The 23,450-nt window shown below is 41.2% G+C and overlaps 1 protein-coding gene across 1 annotated transcript in view; it reads left to right on the plus strand.

Annotated features, from left to right (window-relative positions):
• The first annotated feature begins 308 nt into the window (after positions 1 to 308).
• LOC119891679 (protein crumbs homolog 1-like) overlaps positions 309 to 23,450 on the plus strand; it is a 34,986-nt gene continuing 11,844 nt past the window's right edge. The window contains exons 1-7 of the mRNA XM_038703491.1: positions 309 to 537; positions 9,019 to 9,714; positions 11,662 to 11,857; positions 13,783 to 13,922; positions 16,134 to 16,319; positions 16,429 to 16,542; positions 21,945 to 22,898. Coding sequence (XP_038559419.1) covers positions 468 to 537; positions 9,019 to 9,714; positions 11,662 to 11,857; positions 13,783 to 13,922; positions 16,134 to 16,319; positions 16,429 to 16,542; positions 21,945 to 22,898 — 2,356 coding nt within the window. The 5' untranslated portion in view covers positions 309 to 467. The remainder of the gene's footprint in view (positions 538 to 9,018; positions 9,715 to 11,661; positions 11,858 to 13,782; positions 13,923 to 16,133; positions 16,320 to 16,428; positions 16,543 to 21,944; positions 22,899 to 23,450) is intronic.

The raw sequence follows: 23,450 nt of genomic DNA on the forward strand, positions 1-23,450 counted from the left end.
AAAATAATCAGCAGTTAAATCAAACATGAAAAGCTGTTAGTTGCAGCCAATATGTCCATGTGATTGATTGGAACCACTCTGGAAAGCCCTGACATGTAAATATAGAAATAATGGTAGTGAACAGTGAATCCAGTTTTAGACTGGTTTAGAGAGAAATAGGCACAGATACAATTGGTGAGTCCACTCCAGTACTCCAGCTCACATCTTCCCCCCCCCACTCTCTGTAAGGATGATTACTCTGCTTTACTCCAGCCCAGCTTGGTCCCCAGAGAGACTCACACACACTCCAAAACACAGGCTCACACACAGCGAGACCCAGAGTCCCATTGGTCAGGCATGGAGGTGCTGGTGCTCTCTCTCAGCAGCTAACTTGGAGCAGCTTGGATGGAGCGCTGCAGCGTGTTGGATGGAGAACCTGTGGACTGACAGCATTGGTCTACACTAACTGGAAACCTCAGTGTTTTACCATGGAGTTTGGAAGAGTTTGGTCCCGATATCAGAGGACAGTGCTGATCACAATGATGATGTTCAAACTGGGTAAGGCTTCAACATGTGCCATCACTGTACAAATGGAAATACATCAGCTTAATATATACATTTCTGCCATGCATCAGATTAGGAAAACCAACTATTCACAATTCCATCCACAACTGTAGCAGCAACCTTTCTAGTGTGTGAAGTGTATGTGTGCACATGCATGACCATGTATTGATATGTGTGTTTAGAGTTACTACAGGACCATACTGTAGAAGAAAATGATAGTTTGGTAACGATTTATTTTACAGTTTCTTCCAGGAAATTTTCTGGAATATTAGGAAATTATGGATCCATAAAGTAAATCCATCAAAATCCATCTAACATCTTAAATTTGTATATTACATTATATTGTAATCATGACAGTGTCAGTAACTTGGAACCAAGTGGAACCAACAAAACATTTAGTAATTGCTAAAGTTGTCTGTGTTTATGTATAGATTAGTCAGACATGCCACCACATTACTAAAATTGACTTCAGTGTTTACAACAGATAATTAACTAATTTAACAGGATCTAAGTAGCTGGTTTCCTTGCAACTTCCTCGTGTGATGAATCTGCAGCTGGTGCAGCACCAGTCTTGCGGTGTGTCTTTTGTGTGTGTGTGTGTGTGTCTGGGTGTGTTGGGGGGGGGTGTTTTGGTTGACCCCAGCACCTTATGAAACCCTGCTGACCCATTTTTCCCGCGACCTTCGTTTGTGTGAAGCGTCTGAAACTCGTTTAAACGGTTGCGGACCAGCAGCAGGGATTTGCTGCGGGTGGCATTGTTAAAGATCACCATGGTAACGAGCTGAGCGTCCGGCTGCACTGCTGCACAGCTTTTTTGTCTCAGCTTTGAATGGTGGGAGTGAGGGGTATTAAGGAGCATGGCAAGAGACCTGGCACTCTGAGTTCTTAAGAAATTAAAGAAAAAGACAGCTGCCGAAAAACACAAATGGGAAGCAGGCAAATGTGATGATGGAATCGATGATGGCAGGGATTGCGATGTATGGTTTGCTTAGTTGGACTACTATATTCAAAACTTCCTTATAAAAAAGTGCACAAAAGAACATCCACAGCATTTACCAACTAATGTACTAAGAGGAAACAGCCTAGTTGAGCATTATAGGGATTTGGGTGGAAAAGGGCCCCAAAATAAAAACTGATAGCTTTAATGAAATCAAGACTAAATAACAGCAACAACAGAAGTTATAGGAAAGAATAGGAAAGCATAAACACATGAAGAACCATCCTCTCTGGGCTTCTTAAGGGCTGCCATCTAAGAGGATTTGTTCTAATAAAAATTAGGAACTGGTGAAATGTAGCACTTACTGTAGGTTTAGTTTCAAAATCCCTGGGAGGAGCCAGCTGATAATGAACTCCTCAGAATTGAATGACTCATACAGCTAATACCAGAAAAAAAACACACATTTATTTGTATTTCATTGTAACTGTAATGGCCTAGGCCTGCAATTCTTTGGATGTAGGTGGCTTTACGTTATACAAAAACCAAAACAAGGAAAACAAACATTTTGCCCCTAGACAAGACAAAAACTTTGCGTTAGAAATGACGCAGCCTTTGCAGCAGCACAGACTGGAGACAAAAGGATGTGCGTCTCTGACTCAATGTGTAACTGTGACTGATTCAGAGAGGATTTGTGCATTTTTTTGTTTAAAGCAAAGCAGCCACCTGCTGTGGAGTCTTTGGAACACAAAGCTGAACCCAGGCAGAGCTGCCAGTCTCTTGTGGTGATTCAATAAAATTCCTCTGAGCTCAACTTGTGCGTTTGTCAGGATCTTCCCTTTCTCTGTGATTCATAGCATTGCTGTTCCTCTGCCCTGCAGCGAGCCCCTCTGTTGACTTTGTGTTGCTGTTTTTGTCACTCAGGGTTAATACTTTCTCTTGCCCTCCCCTCCAATCTCATTTATACATTTTTATCTCATTGGACATTATTTTAAGGCATGCAGATGCCTTTAAAAATCTTAAAATAGTCAAAATTGTTTTAGCAACATATATTCTTTCAGCATAACATATTCCTACATGTAGTTAACGCATTCTCATCTCAGTGCATCATTATCAATGGTTTCAGACAGCGTGACAAAGCATAATTAGTTGACACTTAAGGTACCCTTCAGGGTCTGTATGAAACGCCACTGTTTGCTATGCGGCAGAAACACGGCCGATGTGCTAGCAGTGCTAGCGATGTGCAGTCTGTACAAGACGCCCCAGAGCGTCTCATAGAGACACACCCGGGGCGTCTCACACGCTGTAGGGTACCTTTAGCGTCAAATAACAACGCTTTGTCACTTTTTCTGAAAGCGCTGGTATTGGATGCCCTGAGATGAGGACGGTCTGTTCTGACACACAGATTGTTGCAAAAGCACACATTTGTGAACCATAAGCTTTGGGGTGTAAGTTTGGTTATGTTTAGTTTGAAGTTTTGCTGAGGCTGTTACTTAATTTAAAAAAGTTGTTTCACTTAAATTACAGAAAAAACTTTATTTGCTTAGGTTTTGAGAAATGAAACAGAAATGTGTCTGGATGTTACAAAATTCCATGAAAGGATCAAAACTAACCAGCATATAGCTTGCCTCTGTGGCTCTTAGACCCAAGTCTGACATAAACTGCAAATTTAAAAAATACAAATGTGTGTGTTCATCCCATTGAAGGGTATTTTGTTTGGGTGGAAGTTCAGCGTGTTCTTACTTAATGTGTAAGATATGTGTCTTATAATACTACTTCGTGTTCAAGTGCTTACACATGGAGGGACTTGTTGGGTCTCTGTTAACTTTATCACAAAGAGTACAGTTATTACCTGCTCTATACGAAAAGTGCAATGAGATAAGTTTTGTTAAATGTATAAATGTATATGTTTGTATTTTTATATACTTTTTAACATACTTGTTTCTCTGTATAGAACACAATGTAAAAAACCAAAAAAAACTATCCACACTGGCCACAAAATAGTCATACAGATAATGATGAGGGGATTCTTTTAAATTTGTACTGACAAAGGTTTCCTGGAATCCACAAATCCACACTAACTTAATAAAGTTGGGTCAATAAGGAATCAGGTTGGTTTTTCCAGCTTCTATATTTTCTTGATTGGTCTTAAGATACATGTAATATAACAAGAACACCCCCTACTTCCCATCAGAGGAAGTAATTTAATGTTAAGCCAATCCACCAATACCCTTCTGAAGAGAGGTGAGGTCTCTGGAGAGAATCCTGGCATCCTTCTACCTGCTAATAGTCAGCAGCTCTGCTCAGTGTTACTGTTAGTCTGATATGCTGGTACCAGTCACTGCTAGGGATCAACCCTGTTTAGCCATAACCATGATCTATGAATGGGGGTGGGTGAGGTGGGGGTTCTGTGTGTAGGAGGAGCTGTTATCAGCTCCCTGGAATGTGTGAGGGGGAGATTCAGTTTAGATGGAGGAGTGAAGAGTGAGGAGACCCTCACTCTCTCTGTCAACCCTCTTCATGATTACAAGAGACTCATGAGATTACAGAAAGTGCGTGGTTTGGACTGAGACGTTGGAAAGATGGTATAGCTGAAGCCATTCGACAATGCAACAATCCATAAGCACTTCCGATGGAGTATACTGGCTCCTTAACACTCACAGTACTCACAGAGTCAGTTGGTAGCATTGCTGTAGACTCTTAGTCTCGGTACACTGTTTATATGTCTTCAAATCAAAGAGAACTGTTTCAAAATTTAAGTAGTTATGAAATGGCAACTGTGCCTGTCAAAGCAGGAGACTAATAGTGGGATGCAAAAACATACATTGGTAAATGAAATAACAAAAAGGAACACTTTTAGAATGAATTTTGCAATTCAGCACAACAGCACTTCTGAGGATTTATCAAGACGGTGGCAAGAGAAGTGAGAGGCAGATGTGAGGAGGAAAACTCAGTGATAAGAGCAGATAAAGGAAGTGATAGCAGATGTATGTCAGAGGAACAGTGTCTGCCATTTTATCCAAAGTACCCTACAGTATCATGATTCCACGCATATCTAAGTTTAGGTGCTTGTGGTGGAAATCAAGCACCTTGTTGGGGGGACACAGGAGAAGGTGTCAGAATTGACCTGCTTGACATACATGAGATTCCTCAACCTTAGGGTCGAAGAGAAGAATTTTAAAGCCAAACTATGTAACTTTTGAAAGAAAAAAATAGCACAATCTTCATCTTATATAATAAAATCAGTTCCATAGTGACTTGTTTTGGGAGGCAGGTTCAAGTCCAGCAGGGAATAGTCAGTACGAAGTGTGGACTGGCAGCTGGAGAGGTGCCAGTTTACCTCTTGCTGAGGTGACCTTGAGCCCTATTTGCTAAGAGCGCCTGACCATGTGGCAGCGTCATCACTGTGACAGGCATAATAATGCATGTCCTCTTTGTGCATGTGTGCGCATTTCACAGATTTCACAGATTAATAAAGTTTGTTGTTGCTCATCTACTCGCTCTCAATCAAGTCACCTAAAGAAAATTTAACATGCTGTCATCCCGTTATTGCCACAGATGCCAATGTTTAATTCAAGTTACATAGTCTTGCATTAAAGGTTCAGTGTGTAAGATTTAGTGGCATCTAGTGGTGAGGGCTGTGAACTGCAACCATCTGTCCAGTCTACCACTGCCCCCTAACTTTTCAAAGACCGTAGGGCAGCTATGGTGGCTGACACAGCACAAAAGGTGCCTCTTCTGAGACAGCAGAGAGTAGCTCGGCAAGAAATGAGGGTTCTTTAGGAAGATATATTAAGAAATTATATTTACTTAATTATTCAGTAAAACCATGTTATTGTGACTTGGCCAATGACCGATAACATGGAAAATATAAGCCAAGAATGTGAAACACTGTCACTCTTTCTGCACAACAGTCCATTATAAAGCACACAAAAAAAGTTTATACAAACATTGACAAGGGAAACATATTTATTCTCTCTGTGATTATGGACCCTTGCCAAAACTGCCTGCCAGCAGTAATATCTGGCCCGCTGCCAGAATATGGTGCTTTGATAGCGCAAAAAATATAAATAATTCAATTCAATTTTATTTATAAAGCGCCAAATCACAACAACAGTTATCTCAGAGTGCTTTTCATAAAAGAGCAGGTCTAGACCGTACTCCATGACGTTATTTACAGAAACCCAACAATTCCCACCAAGAGCAGCACTAGGCAACAGAGGCAAGGAAAAACTTCCTTTTAAGAGGCAGAAACCTCGAGTAGAACCATTGCTCAGGGTGGGCGGCCATCTGCCTCGACCGGTTGGGGTGAAGGAGAGAGAGGGAGAGAGAGAGAGAGGGCAAGAGAGGGACAGTGAGAGAGGGATGGAAGGAGAGGCAGAGGGGAGGGAGGCAGCCTGACCGAGGAGAGAGATGAGAGAGGGATGGAAGGCAGAGGGGAGGGAGGCAGCCTACACAATATCCACACACAGAGGTACAGACAGTAAAGGTGATGTTGCTATGGACTAAATGAAAAATGGTACAGATATTTATAGTAGTGTTAATGATAACAATCGTAATATTAATAATTATAATAACAATAATAACAATAGGACTGGTAACAATAATTGTAGCAGAGGGTGTCGAGCAGGAACACAGGGGCAGTACATACTTTGATAGCGGTGCTGAAATAAATGTCAGTCATGGCAGCAACAGTTACTGACATAATCACTTCCTCTTTAGTGGTTTTGCGTACAAAATAAAAGCACGAGAAGCTTGTTTACTGTAATGCAGTATTTGGAATTAAAATGAGCTTTTACTTTGAAAAATTAAGAACAACATTAAAAGAGCTCGTAGCCTGCTTGACACACCTCTGAAAGAGCTGTCAGAAAACGTGATTTCCCCTAAATGTCCTATGTCTGGAGAGACTGGGGAAATGCAAAAGCGTCCGTAGGTTGATGGATGCAGATCAAACACCTGAAACACAAACAGTGCAGCACATGCTGTGATCTGAGAAAGATTCACTGCAGAATCCATTTGTTGAAGTGAGAGAAAAAAAAAGTTGTCTCAAGGTGGGATCAAACTCTCAACCTTCAGATTAACAGATTAACCTTAGAAACATGACAATGCAATGTGGCGACGTCTATGGAAGGGGGGACCCACGGTTTTGTAGATATAAATGGCTCATTCTAAGGTAATAAAAACATAATGGTTTATTATGTAAGGTCTTTACACACCACTGAAAGCATAGTAATGGATTTTATATTGCATTTCTGTAGATAGATCCTCTGTCGATAGAAATATTACACACTGAACCTTTAAATCTGTGTTACTTTTCTAAAAAGAAAGAAGATTATAAGTCTTCATAACACCCCATTTCACCTGGCAAACAACATTCTGATGGGCATTAGCAGAATTGAGGCAAATCTTTTTTTTGGCCATAAAATAGCACTACATCCTCATGAATGCATTAGCTAATGCATTGTGTAGTCAGAACTTTAGAATAATTGAGATGCTAATGTAAAGGCAATGTTGGTAGGACAATGAATAACCACAACTTATTCAGTAGCAATCCGGCCATCCATCAGATATCTTGAGTATGAAGTTGACATTTTGGTGTGGGGGTAGCTCAACAAGAAAGTTCATAGAGTGTCCCTGACTGGCTGACATCAATTCTTCTGAGGTCCCATCCATACTACTGCATTTTGGTTTAAAAACCAACCAGAGACATTTTTCTACATTTGCACCTCTCGTTAAGACTAAAACGGCAAAAACGAAGACGTAAACGGGGAAGGTTGAAAATACTGCCACGTTTTTAATTTTAAAACTCTGGGTAGTGTTTTAGTGCGGTTCTCCGATTGGGTCTCATGCAAGTAGAAAAACAATGCTACTTGATATTTTTATTATGTTGTTCTTCGTCTGTATTTCTTTATTCTTTCATCAAATGTTCTGTAACTACAGAATAGACCATCTGCTTCAGCTAAAATGCCTGTGTGGATGGAGACCGTATTCGTCTTAAAACTCTGTTTTTAAACAAAAAAGGAGTAGTGTGGATTGGGCCTGAGTCCTGCTTCTGAAAAAAACTTACAGGAAAAAAAACAACTAAACAGTTAGTCATTGCATTTTTCAGATGTGTAATGTCACTATTGTACTACACATTACAACCTGAAGTACCAAACTGTGTACGAACAGTAGTGAGTAATACTTTCATTGACATCAATGACAGCTGCTAGCTAAATCATGTAATAAGTTTACTTTTAACACCATCTGTTGTGACCTTAAGTCCAGAGGAAAGAGGGGATTGTTACTCTTTATCACCAGATTGGTTTCTAAGCACACTTGAAGGTCAGAATTATAGGTAGCCCACTGTCAGAGGGGACAGTGTTTAGCTTATAGAAGTGCTCATCCACAATTGTGTACCTTTATGTTTTTCTGTTGGTAAAAAAAGTACTTACCATTACCTTTATTCTTGGGGACTTGTTCAACAGAATGTAAAAGGATCTGCGAGTTTATCTGTATTATAGGCGTTTAGTGCTCATACTATTTTGTTTTTGCTTTTTATTTTACACTTACCAAGGTCAAGTGACTTACCAAGGTCACTTGTCAATTAAAAGGTGTACTGTATACTGATGTATTTTTCCTTGGAATAACTATCGGTGAAGTTTGATGGCACTCAGCCATTTTTGCTCATGCTTTTAGAAATGTAGCCAAATCCACATCCCAGAGTTTTACTGGCCCTTCATGTAGCCCCTCAGTTCATCATCTGTCTGAAACAAGCCATTTTAACTCCTGTCTCTTTAAGGTGGAGCTGAAGTAGCCTACATCAGAGGGAAAGCCAGAAAAGGCTGTGCGATTAAGATTTACTTTATTTAATCCCCAGAGGGGAAACTCAATGTTTTCATGTTAGTATACACACAGGTCTGAAAGACACACACATGCACAAACACGACCCATAGCAACACACAGACAGATGTCAGAGTGAGGGGGCTGCCAGTCAGTAGGGTGCCCCGAGCAGTTGGGGGTTCAGGAACTTGCTCAAGACCTCCTTTGGCAGTGCTCAGGAGTGAACTGGCACCTCTCCAGCTACCAGTCCACGCTCCACAACTCTAGTCCGCCCCAGATGATATATTGGCTTCCTGACATCCAACGATTGTGCTGCTTTTTTCTGTCTTATAGGTTGCGAGCTCAATGATGGAACGAGCACTTGGTGTTGTGCTGTAAATGAAGTCTTAAAAAACAAGAAAAATATTGGATGGTGGGTCCTGGTGGACCATGATGGGGTCAAGCGTCAGTCTGTTGTGTGGCAGTGGGGGGTGCTGTATGCATCATCAATGACACAGAAGACTTCTCAAGCATATAAATAAAACATACGCATTATTACACACAGCACTTATACTTACAGAAAAAGGAAAAAAATGACAGTATCATGCTTGTATAAAATGTTTTATTGTGTATACACAGCTTACACAAGAGTAATACCTCTCTCATTAAGAGATTTCGGCTGGTAAGACAAAAAGACAAGAAAAATGTTGTCTATTTAATTGCAATTTTTGTCTTCCCAGGTCTATTGTGCACAGCAGCAGCAGACAAGTGTTTATCATCTCCCTGCAACAATGGTGCCAAATGTCTTGACTACCTGAATGACTACGTGTGCCTGTGCCCCAAAGGGCCGGTGTGGTACATGGGCAAAAACTGCGATGAGCTGTATGACGCCTGTTTAATGGCACCTTGCACCAACTGCACCAGCAAGCCTGGGACTGACGAGTTCACTTGCCACTGCCCGGACGGCTTTGCAGGGCTCGACTGCACTCAGGATGTAGATGAATGTCAGAGCAACCCCTGCAAAGGCATCCAGTCTCATTGTGTCAACAGAGTCAGTCACTATTCCTGCCACTGCCCCCTTGGATTGGGAGGAGAGGACTGCCAGGATAATGTGACTGTTTGTTCAGAGGAAACATGCCAGAATGGTGGCACCTGTATGGACATCCCTGACATTGGGCACCGGTGCCAGTGTGCTGCTGGGTACCAGGGGAGCAACTGTGAGGAGAACATTGATGAATGCCTATCTGAACCCTGTCAGAATGGAGCCATCTGTAAAGATGGCATTAATACCTACCAGTGTTTCTGTGTGCCTGGATTTCAAGGCTACCACTGTGACTTGGACATCAATGAGTGTGCCTCACGACCCTGTCAAAACAATGGCACTTGTCTGGATGAGGTGGATCACTACAGGTGTGAGTGCGTTCCAGGCTTCAAAGGTAAGACACTGTGAATGAGTTTTTGGGAGACACTTATGTTATTGAATCAGAGATTCTTGGTTAATGAGCAGACATTTGATGTTAATACATTTAACCATTTTCAGTTTAGTTTTCAGTCACATATTAGCTGAGGCTCACAGAGTTTTATTCATTAGAGTGTGAACTGAGAACTAAAACAGAAATTAAATTATGAATCACTGGCATCCTATATTGTATAATTCAGCAACAATACCAACATTCAGTGCCAATACAGTGTATGTGGTAAAGCAGAAAGTAGGAGTGTCCTGTCACAGAGTGGATTTTCTGCTCGCCTTTTTATGAACCGTAACCACAAGCTTTGTTGTGTTTAAGCAGCCAAAAAATAGCCCATAGTGTATTTGCCATAAACATGATCTTTCTGTAATCTTAACCACGCTGTGCTTCAGTCGTTCCCAACCTTTTTGACCTGCAACCTCAGAACACAAAGCTAAGCCTACTTGGGACACACAGTTCGCATTAATCAGTGGGTTTCAGTCAACTAAATTTTTCCCTCTAAGAATGTTTTTATTGGAAACATTTAAAGAGAGCCATATGAGTCAATTTGTCCAATAATACATAACAAAAGATTCCAAACAAAATTAAAATATATATTAGCTTTTCTTTTCTGCCTTCGTATTCTGTTACACATCTCTTTGCCCCACATGTTAATCTTGCAACCCCTTTGCCCTACGCTGATATTGTAGAAAGCATTTTTCTATTAAAATGCTGGCATTGTACATTGAAAGAACAAACAAAAACACTGTCATTGAACATAATCAGGGGTTTTGTAAAATCATTTAATATCAGTGTTTTGGTCTCTACCTGATGGGGGGGACACTGAGGGAGAGACAGGCACAAATACTGCGTGAGGTGAAAGGGGCAGTTGCATACCACATTAGTTCTGAAGACAACGGGATGTTAGTTACTGTAGTTTGGCCTGTTCCCCAACACAGTCAGTTGGAGCTGCAGCAGTGATTGTGACACACAGCTCATGGATAATAGTAAAGAACTTTAAAACCTTTTAACGCCCGATAGCTTATTTGTGACATCCTACTGCTTCAGTACTTCTTGGAGTAATACCTCAGTCAGATCTGAACTGACATGATACAGTATTTTGGATTTAGTGTGACTTACACTTCCTGAGGATTTCTTAATGTACTGTATCACAATACACATTCATAAACCCGCTCAGAAATCATAGAAAAAAACACTCCAGAACTTGTATGAGAATCATCACTATTTTAGGTTTTCAGCAATATCAAGGTAATCCAGTGCATCCATGGGTACCTTACAAACAGGAACTGCTATTAGGTAACAGCATACTTTTAATGGTGCCAGTTGGCAAAAAAACAAATATAGGCTAGGCTAACTCACTGACTCCATGGCAACATTGTACTTCCTGTTTACAGTCCCCAAATTAGGGGAACTGTAGTTCCACAAATTAGAGCATTATTTTGGGAAGTGGATTATTTTCATTTCTGCCTCATGGACTGACCCACAGTGTCAGACTTGGACAACCCTGTGGTCAAGGGGGTTAATCCTACCCTGTATAAAATTGTTTTGGTGTTCTTTTTGGTGGGCCTGGTGTATGGTCAAAGAATTACTTTCATTCTGTTATACTGTATTTTGGGACAGTAATCATTGACTTGAATTTGATCATTTTAAGGATGATTCCAAAACATCACAAAATCTGTTAATGAAAATACAGAGAAGATAGTATATTGCTTTATTTTGTATCTTTTTATACCAGTAACCAGGTTGCACGGCTTTGTTTAAGTAGCATTAGTCTGTGTAGCTGTTGTCTGTCTGCGTCTGAGCTCTTGGCAGCTCCAGTGTTATTGTGTTGCATCTGTACGTGTGGTAAGATAATTAGGTGTGTTGTCTACTTCACACTTTGGCTCCCTGCCATCCCTGCTCTGTCCCCTGCAGGGATTAACTGTGAGGTTGAGATCGATGAGTGCGAGGTGCATCCCTGCCAGAACGGCGCCACCTGCCGAGACCACATCGCCACATACACATGTGAGTGCATGGCCGGCTTCAAGGGCCAAGACTGCGAGGTCAACATTGATGAATGTGCCAGCATGCCCTGTCTGAATGAGGGCAAGTGCATAGACGGGGTCAACAGGTAGGATTACACTCACACACACGTCTTTATATTGTCTGCACATACCCACACTAATTTTAGTGGAGTTAGAGTGGTTTGGGTTTTTGAAATACAATAAAACCTCATGGCTAAACAGTTACACATACTGTGGACTGTGGTATAAATGAGGTCTGACAAACAGACCTAGATATTTGTGTTTTTGAAATAACAAGATGTGAACCTAGGCAGTTGAGGTTGACAGACTTGTCAGCTGGTGTTGATTAATTACATGAAACTTAATATTTGTAAAATGAAGGAGCTTTGATGCTTGAAAAGGCACAATTGCCAAATTTTGTCTGCAGGCTGAAATGTCTGCTATGACCTGAATTGTTTATTTTATTTGCTTTTGTGAGTGACCAACGTGGTTTATCCTCTGTGGATATTTAAGTTATAATCTAGCAGGAGCCCAGTAAATCAAGTGGTTATAAGCAGTAGGCTATTTGTTCATCTTTAACAGGGGTCAGTTCCTTTTGTTTATCTGCCACTAGCGAAACAGACTAATGAGCGACTCTTTTGGTTTTGTGTGTTTTAATATATAAAATGGTAGTATGTTTAGTCATTTTGCTCACAAGGGAGATAATATCCCCCTCATCCAGCCTCAAATTGCCTACTGGATATATGCAACAACTAAACAACAATACACATGTAAACTGGTATCGTCACCCTCTGTCAGTGTTTCCAATGATAATTTAGTTCAGAATTATTAAGGTCCTCAGAATAAAGGTTTTCAGAATAAAGCTTCCATTAGGCAACAATAATAATCAACAATAATCTTTATCTTTAGTTTTTCATACATTAGACACTAGAATGATGTCTTTGATGAGATGTCTGAATAGGATTAAGGTGAACTTTGGTGGATCATATTCCCAGTTATAATCAAGCTTGGACCCATACGTTGAGCTAGACTGGTGGCTGTAAGTAATCTCTTACATATGCGTAACCAAAATACACAGTTAGTGTCATTTTCAATCTGACTTTCTATTTTCTTTGTCTGTGTTTATATTCCCTCTCATGTTGAGCCTATAAGGCCGATGTGTCATCCAGCAGTGTGTTGTGTCCTGAGGCTGCATGGCAGACATTAAAGTTGACCAGGGATAAGAATTAATCCACTTACTGTCAGCCATTGTGATGAGTCATTAGATGGCTGGAGGTGGTAAGAATACCTGGTAGTAACTCCGATTGGAACAGCAGGGATTGAGGAAGATGGGGGAGTGAAGGATCTTAGGGACAAATCAATCAATTAATCAAACAATCAGATAATGAGTTAATCAATCCATTTTATTTGAGTGTTTTAAATCACCGTGCTTTAAAAGGTCAAGTACATTGATGAGCAAATACAGGTTCTGTTTATATTCTATTGTGTGAATCAACTGAAATAATCTTGAATGTCTTTGTTTTTTAATGTTAGCAAAGTTTAGATAGATATTGTTGTGTAACTGACACAATTACACTACACACTAGTTCCACTATGACTCTTCTCTACCACTGACAAATTGTGCTATGTTGCATCATGTCATAGGTAAAGATTTCAGTGATTTTATAACTAAAGTAAATCAAGTGCAACTCACCTCACCAGAGACATGTTGTTTTCTGCTTCTGGCCCCATTCCACTTGCTCTTAGTCAGGAAGCCTAATGACGATGTCTTTACTGACTTTACTTTTTGGGAAATGAAGGGAAATTCAACACGTCATTATCCTGTAATTGCCACTTGTGGCCACAGTGGCTGCTGCTCACCAAAATATAATAGCCTTGCATTACAGTTTTGTTGACTATACAATCTTTTTGAAAAACTGAGCCATTGGTTTAGAAAATTATATTACAGAACGTGCAAAAAATCTAGATAAAATTATCCACCTCATCTTGTTGATACTAACACAGTCTAATTTGTGTCTCTGCTCTTTTCTAGCTATGAGTGTGACTGTGAAGGGACGGGCTTTGTAGGCGACCACTGTGAAGAGGATATTCCTGAATGTGCTTCTGACCCCTGTCAGCATGAAGCCACTTGTTTGGAGGGGATCAACCAATACAAGTGCCTCTGTTGGCCAGGTACACCATTACTCAGAGCACCAACTCTCAGTCACTGCCACAGTCACACATAAACCCACTGTTCAGCATAGGTTATCACATTCTGTTACAGTATATATATCCATTAAATTTGACTCACAATGTGAACAATTCTTTTTGTTTTGAAGCAAGAGGGGGCTAAAGAGCAGGGCTGTGCTTTGCACCATTCACTATTTAATGTAGAGCTATATAAAGACAGCAGCATGGCACTTCTTAAATCCTACAGGGTTGTTATGAATTATGAAAAGTGATGTATAAGCACATTGTGACAGAGAAAGATGCAAACGTCAGCAGTCTTTTCACTGTCATGAATGTGTTTGTGAGAGTGTATGTGTTGTGTGCACATCCTTACGCAGATTTCTCCGGTGGATTTAAAGACTTACAGGATAGGTTCCAAAATTTTCAGATAGGCCTTAATACAATACTCACATATCATAAGTATTGTTTGCTGGAAGAGATATTAGTCACTGTAATTATTCCTTTTGTCCATACTGGCTATAAGCAATTGTGGTCGAGCCCTGGGGACTAAACCCACAGTACTTTTTAATCTTGCTAACTGTTTTCTATGGAAAGTAGCTAAAGTCTGTTTGAACAGTAGCTAAATGACATCACATACTAATTAAAATAATGGATGACATCATAGCTTAAACATTATTATTTTTCACGATCCTATAATTCCATCTATATACATCTGTAAGGCTTTTGTATGGACTCTGGACAGAATAAACACAAAAAGGTCTATCCAAAATGTAGCTAGAATTGTCACTAGGCTCTTTTTGGGAAAAGTGGCTGAGTCTAAATAGTATTAGTAGAGAACAGTCTCCAGTTATAGTTGAGAAGCCCTTTGCAGTTTCCCCCTGCTCATTTAATCAAATTTCTTCACCTATACTCACTGATATGGTAATGAAAATAAAACCCTCAAAAACCTGTCCAAGGAAGGTTAAAATCAAGGACTATTGGACTTGGTTGAAGATACTTGAAGACGTTTTGCCTCTCTTCGTCAGTTCTAAGTGACTGGGAGGGAGTCCCAGCTATTAACCTCTGTGGGGTTGTTATCAAGGTGATGGATACAGGTTGGTCCGTTAGTACTCCTGGCTGTTGTTACAACTGTTGTTGTGGTTGTTGGAGTTACATGAGGCCAAATGTGAGTGTTTGTTAACTTGCCTGGAAAGCGATGAAAGGCCAGTATTGTAGGTTGGGAATAAGTGGTGTCTCAGCCTTCCTCCCTTGTTCAATGATGGTTTCTCTGTTCAGGTGTGAATGTCCCCTTTTACTCCTCTTTCAAGCCACCTGTCATCCCTATTCAAAATATGTCCATGGCTGTTTGTGTAGTGGTTGTTTATTTTCCCCAATATACAGGTCTGTGCTTTCCTCAGTACATTGGACAGCATACACTAGATTGCTTTTCTTGTGTTTGGGTGTGCAGTGTTTCGGGTTAACTATACTACTATGTCTCAGTGTGTTCTTTAAAAAATGTGTGTTCTTGGGTAAAAAAATAGTGGAGTTTGTTGAAAATCCTCCTGAGTTTCTCTGATACTGATGGAATCACAATGTAGTTGTGTTTACTCTTCTTTTCCTTATCATCCGTATTGTTGGTTCTTCTTGGATCTTGGATGTGGTCTCACGTGACTCCGGCAACAGCCGGGAGCACTAACGACCCCACCATCACCTTGATAACAACCCCACAGAGGTTAAATTGCTGGGAGTCCCTACTAGTCAGTCTGAACTAAAAAGCGTCTTTGATGAGAAAAGAATTGTCTAGTATAGCTGCCCTTGATTTTAGCCTTCCTTGAATAACTATGACCTGGATGACTGAGAATCTTCAGAGACACCTCAACTTTCCTTTAGATATTCTTTGTGTAAAATTTCTGGAGGATGTTTTTTAACACAGTGACCCCCTCTATTTTGCAAATTTTAAACTACTCTGTCAGCAGGTTCCATTCCTGAAAATGCCCTTGTTCAACCCCATTTAAAAATTCTGTCTCTTGATTCTTCTGGTCTTAACAATTTTAGGCCCGTTTCTAAGCTCCCATTTTTAGCTAAGGTTTTACTTTATGAAAGCATCTATCTAAGCTGTGACCCTACAAACAACTTTCAGAGGGTGCCCTTCCAGTGGAAGTGGAGAACACATGAGGACGTGTCTTCCAGGGTGCCCTTCCAGGCTCAAATGCATAATCCCATGTGTGTTTTCAGGTTACGAGGGAGAGAATTGCCAGGTTGATATAAATGAGTGTGAGCAGCATCCCTGTGAGAATGATGGTGAGTGTTTCCAGCGCTCAGATATCCTGAGCTACGGGAGGCTGCCTGAACTCAGCAAAGACAATTTCAGCTATGAAGAGGCAGCTGGCTTCATCTGCCACTGTCTGCCAGGATTCACTGGTAAGTTAGCTCACAAAAAAAGCCTTTAGTTTCTAAAAATATTGCCCCATTAACACATCATGAAGTAATGAGGACATAGTTTATAGACATTAATATGTTCCATTTGCAGGAGACAACTGCTCTGTCGATGTGGACGAGTGTGTGTCTGCTCCATGTCAGCATGGGGGAAGCTGTCAGGATCTGGTCAACTCTTATCAATGTGTGTGTCCAGACGGCTTCACAGGTAGGAGAAACCTCTCATCTGCTCTTCTACTCTTATCTACTGACATAACAAAACAAAATTGAGCTGCTCTTCCCCCAGAGGCACCCACTTTTATCATGTCCCTTTTCTGTTCATCCTCACTGACTGAAAGAGAAAAAGCACTACCTGAAATTCACACAGCAGTTGTTGCATGAGCTTGTGGTCAGTGATCCTATACAGCTTTGACTCTGACTTACTGAGGCTGAACATTACTACAGCTGAAGACATGACTCTGGAGTTCAGACAAACATCACCTGCACTTTCCCAGACTGTTAAAAGATAACAGTGGACAGTGTACCTTGATGCATTGATGATATTGAGTTTTGACTTAAATACTGAGGCTGAATATGGTAGAAAGGGGAACAAAGTGGTAACTGTGTCCCAATACCATACTACATACTAGCAGCAGCAGCCAACCTTGTCAGGTGCCTAGTGGCTATTGTGAGAAATAATTCATGTCATTTTACTAGCAGAAATGTCATTCATTCTCTGGCTGCTTCTCCTATAATTTTCACATATTTTAATTCATCTCTGATTAATAATCGCTACGTCTAGAAACCTTGTACACTAAATCCAATACGTTTGATTATTTTTATTTGTCGCGAAAATTCACAATACAAGACACAATGGAGCCATCAACCATTGAGGATGATTCTCTGGACAGTTCTGTTCTCTCTCATTTCTTCCCTTTCTGTCGCCTCTCTCTGCCCCTGTCTTGCATTTGACACCGCAGCTACCTGAAGGGTCTGAGCTGTCTGTGTGCTGTCCTTCACTCTCCTCTTCGTCATCATCATGCCCCTGAATATTACTCTATGGCTCGTTCGTCTTTAGGCCATAAAGTATTGGCTATCTGAGTTATGGACTGATGTTGTGCCTTTGACAGAAAAAAGGCAGAAAATTGAACCTCTTTTGAAAACTTTAATGACAATTAAATGAAAGCTTAGGATTCATATTTATTTTAAAACTAGCAGTTAAACTAAAAGTTTATTTTAAAATTTCATTTTGTAGGACATTTGCTTATCACATGGACTTCTATTTATTGTGTGTTATTTATACTAGATTAGATTGGACTTTATCACTATCTTTCATTGTTTTTGTACTGATTTGCCTCACTGCAAAAACAAGTTCCTTTTGAGACCCAATTTAGATAGTGAAGTGAAGTGAAGTGAAGCTCTGCAGAAGAAGCCAGTGTAGAGAGATACCCTTTGCGCCAAACAATATAGGGTTAATCTTCTGATCATTCCCCATGGCCAGCCAAGGTATTAATTCCTCATTAGAGGAGATTTGTCACTGCATCACTCAAAACAGGAGGAACTGCACCAAACGATGACCTTGAAATGCACAAGCAAGACTTAGAATTGAGGAATTCAGCCAAAAGCTCTCATCAACAAAATGAGAGGCAAGTGTATAATGGCCATGGATGTGGAGGCCACGACAGAGCAGAAGATAGGAGGGGATGAGAGGGCATATGGTATGGAGGAGCATAGCAGTAAACAACAAAGCCAATAAAAGGTGCCATATGTCAGCCATCCACCTTGGGCATTAAATCGGGGTCTCCTAAGAAATGTGTCAGGGGGAGGGGAGATTACAGCAAAGCTGCTTATGAGCCTAATTAAAGCCTGATGAAAAACAGATAATACAACATAGTAAGCAAAACAATGGGCATTTTCAAAACAATCTGCACTGCATATGGTTATGGGTATGCTGCACTGTAAACATGTCACTATTGTGCAACAGCAAGCAAAGATAGAGGAAACTCCATATGGCTCAAACATATGACCCTGTTAACTTTGTATAACAAGTGTGTAAGAGGTTGACTTTCCACATGCGTGAGGTGGTCATCACTGTAACTGGCTGTTAAGCCGGTAGAGATGAACCCCTCCTGTTCCCTTGTTATTGCACTTGACCACGCTTAGAGTTAGGAGCCAGACTTTGAATGAGTTTTTTAAGGCTGATGCATTTGAAATATTTGGGTTATAGTTTTTTGTTTGGTCCCAATTTACAAATCTGTGCATTTACACTGTGTCTTCATCACGTCACGACTTTTAACTGTTTTCATGCCAATGTATAAATCCCAAATTGCTGATACATTTGCAGGGTGTTTCAGAATTACATTTGTAAATGTGTTTCTTTTGAAGGGTTAGGTGAAAACCCCTTTAAAACAACATTAATATCACAGATTACTGTGGGAATAATGTGAGTGCTGACATTTTTGAAGAAGTGAATAAGTTGTTTGAAATGAAGAGAACACATCATTCAGACATAACACAGCTGTATCCAACAGCGTAGGTTTCATTTCAACATTGTGGGGACACATATTAAGTGGGAGTCTGGGGGAAACATTTGAGCATTTAACACTTCCTTTCCTGGATTCTCGTGAATTTTTCTGTACCAATTTCTGCCTTTTCTGCATCATGATATTTTGAAAAAAAGTCATAGGCTAGTAGTATGAGAATAAAGTTGTGATTTAATAAGAATAAAGTCATAATATTTAAACAGTCTGACTGACGCAGACCCTGTTTGGGACTGTACTGAATGAGACAAGTGCACTGCTCTTCACCGGAGGTAGAAAACTGAAACTAAGTGAAAACTTCTGATCAGGCATAAATCTCACTGCAGATCCATACAAATGTTTACTTCATCAACTCCAGTAAAGTGCATTTTACGCTGCAGTCCAAACTTTCACAGTCTAAGTAAATGTAGACTGCCAGGAAATACTAAAACATGCACATCTTACTCGAAGCGACCTATATTTTGTTTTTTGTTATAGTTTTTTTTTTTTACTTCACTACATACACTGCCTACATAACATATAAAGAACATGGCTCAGGACAAATACAGCCATTTTGTGGCCAACTGACTCCCAACAAAAGTCAGCTACAAAAATACTTTGGACAGCAACTTGAGCGTGGAGCAACATGTAAAGAAAGTAGTCCAGTTGTTTTTTTATTAACTGAGGAATGTTTCAAAAATTAGATCACTTCTGTCCTTCAGTAACAAAGGGTGAATGAGCCCTTGCAGTATTGGCTCCTCAGCTCGGGGATGGCCTTCCACTGAGCATCAGATCAGCTGACTATTTTGGTGCCTTAAATCTCGTCTAAAAACGTACTTTTATAGAAAGGCTTTAACTAACAGCTGACAGACTTCACTTATGTGGTCATGAGCTGTTGGTCTTTTATTTTGTTTACTGATTGTTTTTATCTTTCATGTGTGTCTGTGGGGGGCGGCACGGTGGTACAGTGGTTAACACTGTCGCCTCACAGTCGTGGGTTCAAACCCCGGTTGCCCTGGCCTTTCTGTGTGGAGTTTGCATGTTCTCCCCGTGTCTGCGTGGGTTCTCTCCGGGTGCTCCGGCTTCCTACCACCGTCCAAAGACATGCGGACTAGGTTGATTGGTGACCCTAAATTGTCCTTAGGTGTGAGTGTGAGTGGTTGTTTGTCTATGTGTGGCCCTGCGATGGACTGGTGACCTGTCCAGGGTGGACCCCGCCTTTCGCCCGATGTCAGCTGGGATTGGCTCCAGCCCCCCGCGACCCTGTATGCAGGATAAGCAGTTGATGATGGATAGATGGATGGATGGTGTGTCTGTGGGGGTTTTCCCCGGGTTCCTCCCACTGTCCAGCCCTAGCGGGGTGGTAAGTCTCCAGCCTCCAGCTGGCTTCTGTCCAAAGACATGCAGGCCATGTTATTTGGTGACTCAATGCAGTTGACGATGAGTGAGTGTGTCTATGTATTTGTAAACATGTAGTATGTATATGCATGTTTCATTATTATGTGACTTATGCTTCTATTTTTCTGAACTTTGAAAGCGCTTATTGCTTGAAACATGCTCTATAAAATGATAATAAAATTTAATTTAATGCCAAATTGGAATTCAGACAATCGAGTTTGATCTAAGATGTCATTATTGACTATTTGCAATACAATTCCAAAGTTATAATCTTTGAGTCTGCCACTAATCTTCTTTCTAAGTCACTGCTAGTAATACCAGATCATACTATGACATACTAGTGTTGAGTCTAATTAAATTGTCTTTGAATTAGTTCAAGTTCAAGTCTTCCTATAGGCAAGAATTCTAATGTGATATTATTAAACACAGTGGTGGATGAGAGTGACTAGCTGATATGCAAACAAAAACAACAATATGGGTTCTATGTATCTGTCCGGTAATGCTCAGGCCTGGCCCACCTGAAGCCTTGAACCTGCAGCACTTCCTGTGAGTTTGTTCTAGCAGCTCTTGCCGCTAGTGGGCATCCACAGGCCAGCACACGGAGCAGGGAAGGGACTGCAGCACTGCATTCCTCTTGTCAAACACTGACAGGAGCCAGCTGGAGGCTGGAGGCTTACCACTCTGCTAGGGCTGGGTTGTAGACAGGAGAGAAGCAGGGGGTGTGAGGGAGGGAAGGAAAGGATTCAGTGAGGGATGGTGGAGGGAAAAAGAGAGGGAGGAGAAGAAAAGGTGGGAAGGGCTGGCTAGTAATCAGTCCGGGCTGGTACAGAGTGGAGGAGTGGAGGCACTTCTGCTTTGTAAGCTAAAGAGAGAGAGAGAGAGAGAGAGAGAGAGAGAGAACCTGGTTGTGTTACTTCTGTCATCCAGCGGTGTGTTGGCTCGGTGGATCATGGGGGGAAGCAGGTTGATGCTGCTGCTGCTGTGGTGCTGCTGTGGGCACTGGTGGCTGACAGGTACAGTATGGTACAATACTTTAATGCTACATTAACAAAGATGAAAGTTGCAAGCTTGTGTATAAGGGTGGAGTCTTGGCACAGAGAGGACAAACAGCTTTAGGCTTCCTTGGGTGTAGAGTATACTAAAGGACTATGTTAATGCAAGTTGACTGCTGCTGTCAGGGCTTACTGCTGAATTTGGTTTGATGAGGCAGCTCTGACTACTGAATCCAGGCAGATTGACTGTAATTCTGGCACAGGGTGTGTGTATGTGTGCGGCACAAGTATGTCTGACGAGCATACAGTGCAATATTTTAATGTCTATCTGATACAGTGAGTATGGCAGACACTGGTTTAATTGTGCTAAGGAAATATATGCAAATGTAATTATTATTATTATTATTATTATTATTATTATTATTGACTATTTCCTCCAATCATTTCCTCATCTGCAAAAGACACAGATGCCTCAACCAAACCTGCCTGTTCATCTGTATGGGAACATGCTTAACTGTGTATCTAAGTCATTTACTGCCTTTTGACTTCCTAGGCCCCCAGTACAGTCCCATTGTTGTTTAATTAATTAACCAGATTTATGTGATTAAGTTATTAGATTAAATATGACTTACATTGTAATCCATGTGAAGAATGTGTTTTGGCTGCTAAAGAGAAGTTAAATCAGTGTGTAGTACACTAAACGTGAGTATCTCTCCTTGCAGGCATACACTGTGAGGTGGATATCAACGAGTGTGACAGCAATCCCTGCCAGAATGGCGCCACGTGCGAAAATGCTGCCAACTCCTATAGGTGTCACTGCCCTGTGCCAGAGCCTGGCCAGGAGCCATGGGGCGGGCGAGACTGTGATGTCCTTCTGGTCGGCTGCCAACAGCACCAGTGTCAACACGAAGCAGAGTGCATCCCTGTGCTGACTGATGATGGAGAGCACAGCTACACCTGCCTGTGTCTGCCTGGCTGGACTGGAGAACACTGCAACACCTCCACCACCTTCTCCTTCAACTCCGAGGGCTACATCCACATGCAGCTGCCCATTTCCAAAAACAGGACCAAACGTGAAACTAAAGACCATAACCATGGGCTCCACATGCAGCTCCGATTCAAGAGCACTCTGCCAGACATGGTGTTGTACTACCGGGGCACTATGGAGCGCTTCATCTCACTGGAGCTTGTTGGAGGCTGCCTTCAGGCTAGGGTGAAGTCAGGGAAAGTACTGCAGGTAATTTACTCTGGACCGGTCAATGACGGGCAATGGCACCAGGTCACCGTGACCATGGATGAGAGGCTGGTTCTGGTTGTAAAAGGACCTGGCTGTGAGGACGAGTGCCAGGTGAAGAACGAGGGCTACAACTATTTGATCTTCCTCCAACCCAGCTCCTTGCAACAACTGTATGTTGGAGGGGCACCGCAGGAATATTTAGCCCATACGTCCAGCAGAAGGGGATTCATTGGCTGCATGGAAGACCTTCAAGTTGACCATAAGCTGCTTCTACCTCAGGATCTCATCAGAGAGGAGAACCAGGGTTTGGAAATGGGATGCGGCAAAAAAGACTGGTGTCAGGAAAATCCATGCATGCAACGTGGTCAGTGTGTGGACATGTGGGTTCGTGCCAGCTGTCTGTGTAATCGGCCATACTATGGTGAAAGCTGTGAGAAAGGTAAGAGTACTTACAACATGACTTGTAGGATTTCTTTTTGTGTAATAATCAAAGCTTCTCAAAGTGAGGGTCTCTAAAACTATTAACTGTTGTTATTCTTCTGTTGTTATTCTTCTGTTGGTGGAATTCTTACGCTAAAGCCATACTTAAGACAATCACACATTTGTATCCCACTCAAAGCACAAACTCAAAGCTGTTTTTGGTGAGTGTGTGACAAATCTAAATGTATGAACAATATCTAAACTCCCTCCTAATGAGCACTTCCTCTACCACCAAATTTGTCAGTTTGGTAAAAAATAAAAAAACCCCCATATAAATAGCCCATGTAAATGTAAATGTGAGAATGCAAAAACTATGCCTTCTAGTCTCAATAGTGTTTACATCTCTGTGTTGTCTTGTCATTCTCAAATCAGCTCTTGCAAATAAAGAGGCAAGGCAAGTTTATTTATATAGTTTCTTTCAACAGTAAGGCAATTCAAAGTGCTTTAAGACATAGCGTATGTCTTAAAAAAAGCTTTTCCAGAGTTCCACAGGCTAAGTAGTACCCGCTGA

Source organism: Micropterus salmoides, unplaced genomic scaffold, assembly GCF_014851395.1.
Source record: "Micropterus salmoides isolate LMB-PRFRI ecotype aquatic unplaced genomic scaffold, ASM1485139v1 Ms_hic_scaffold_7, whole genome shotgun sequence".
NCBI lineage: Eukaryota > Metazoa > Chordata > Actinopteri > Centrarchiformes > Centrarchidae > Micropterus > Micropterus salmoides.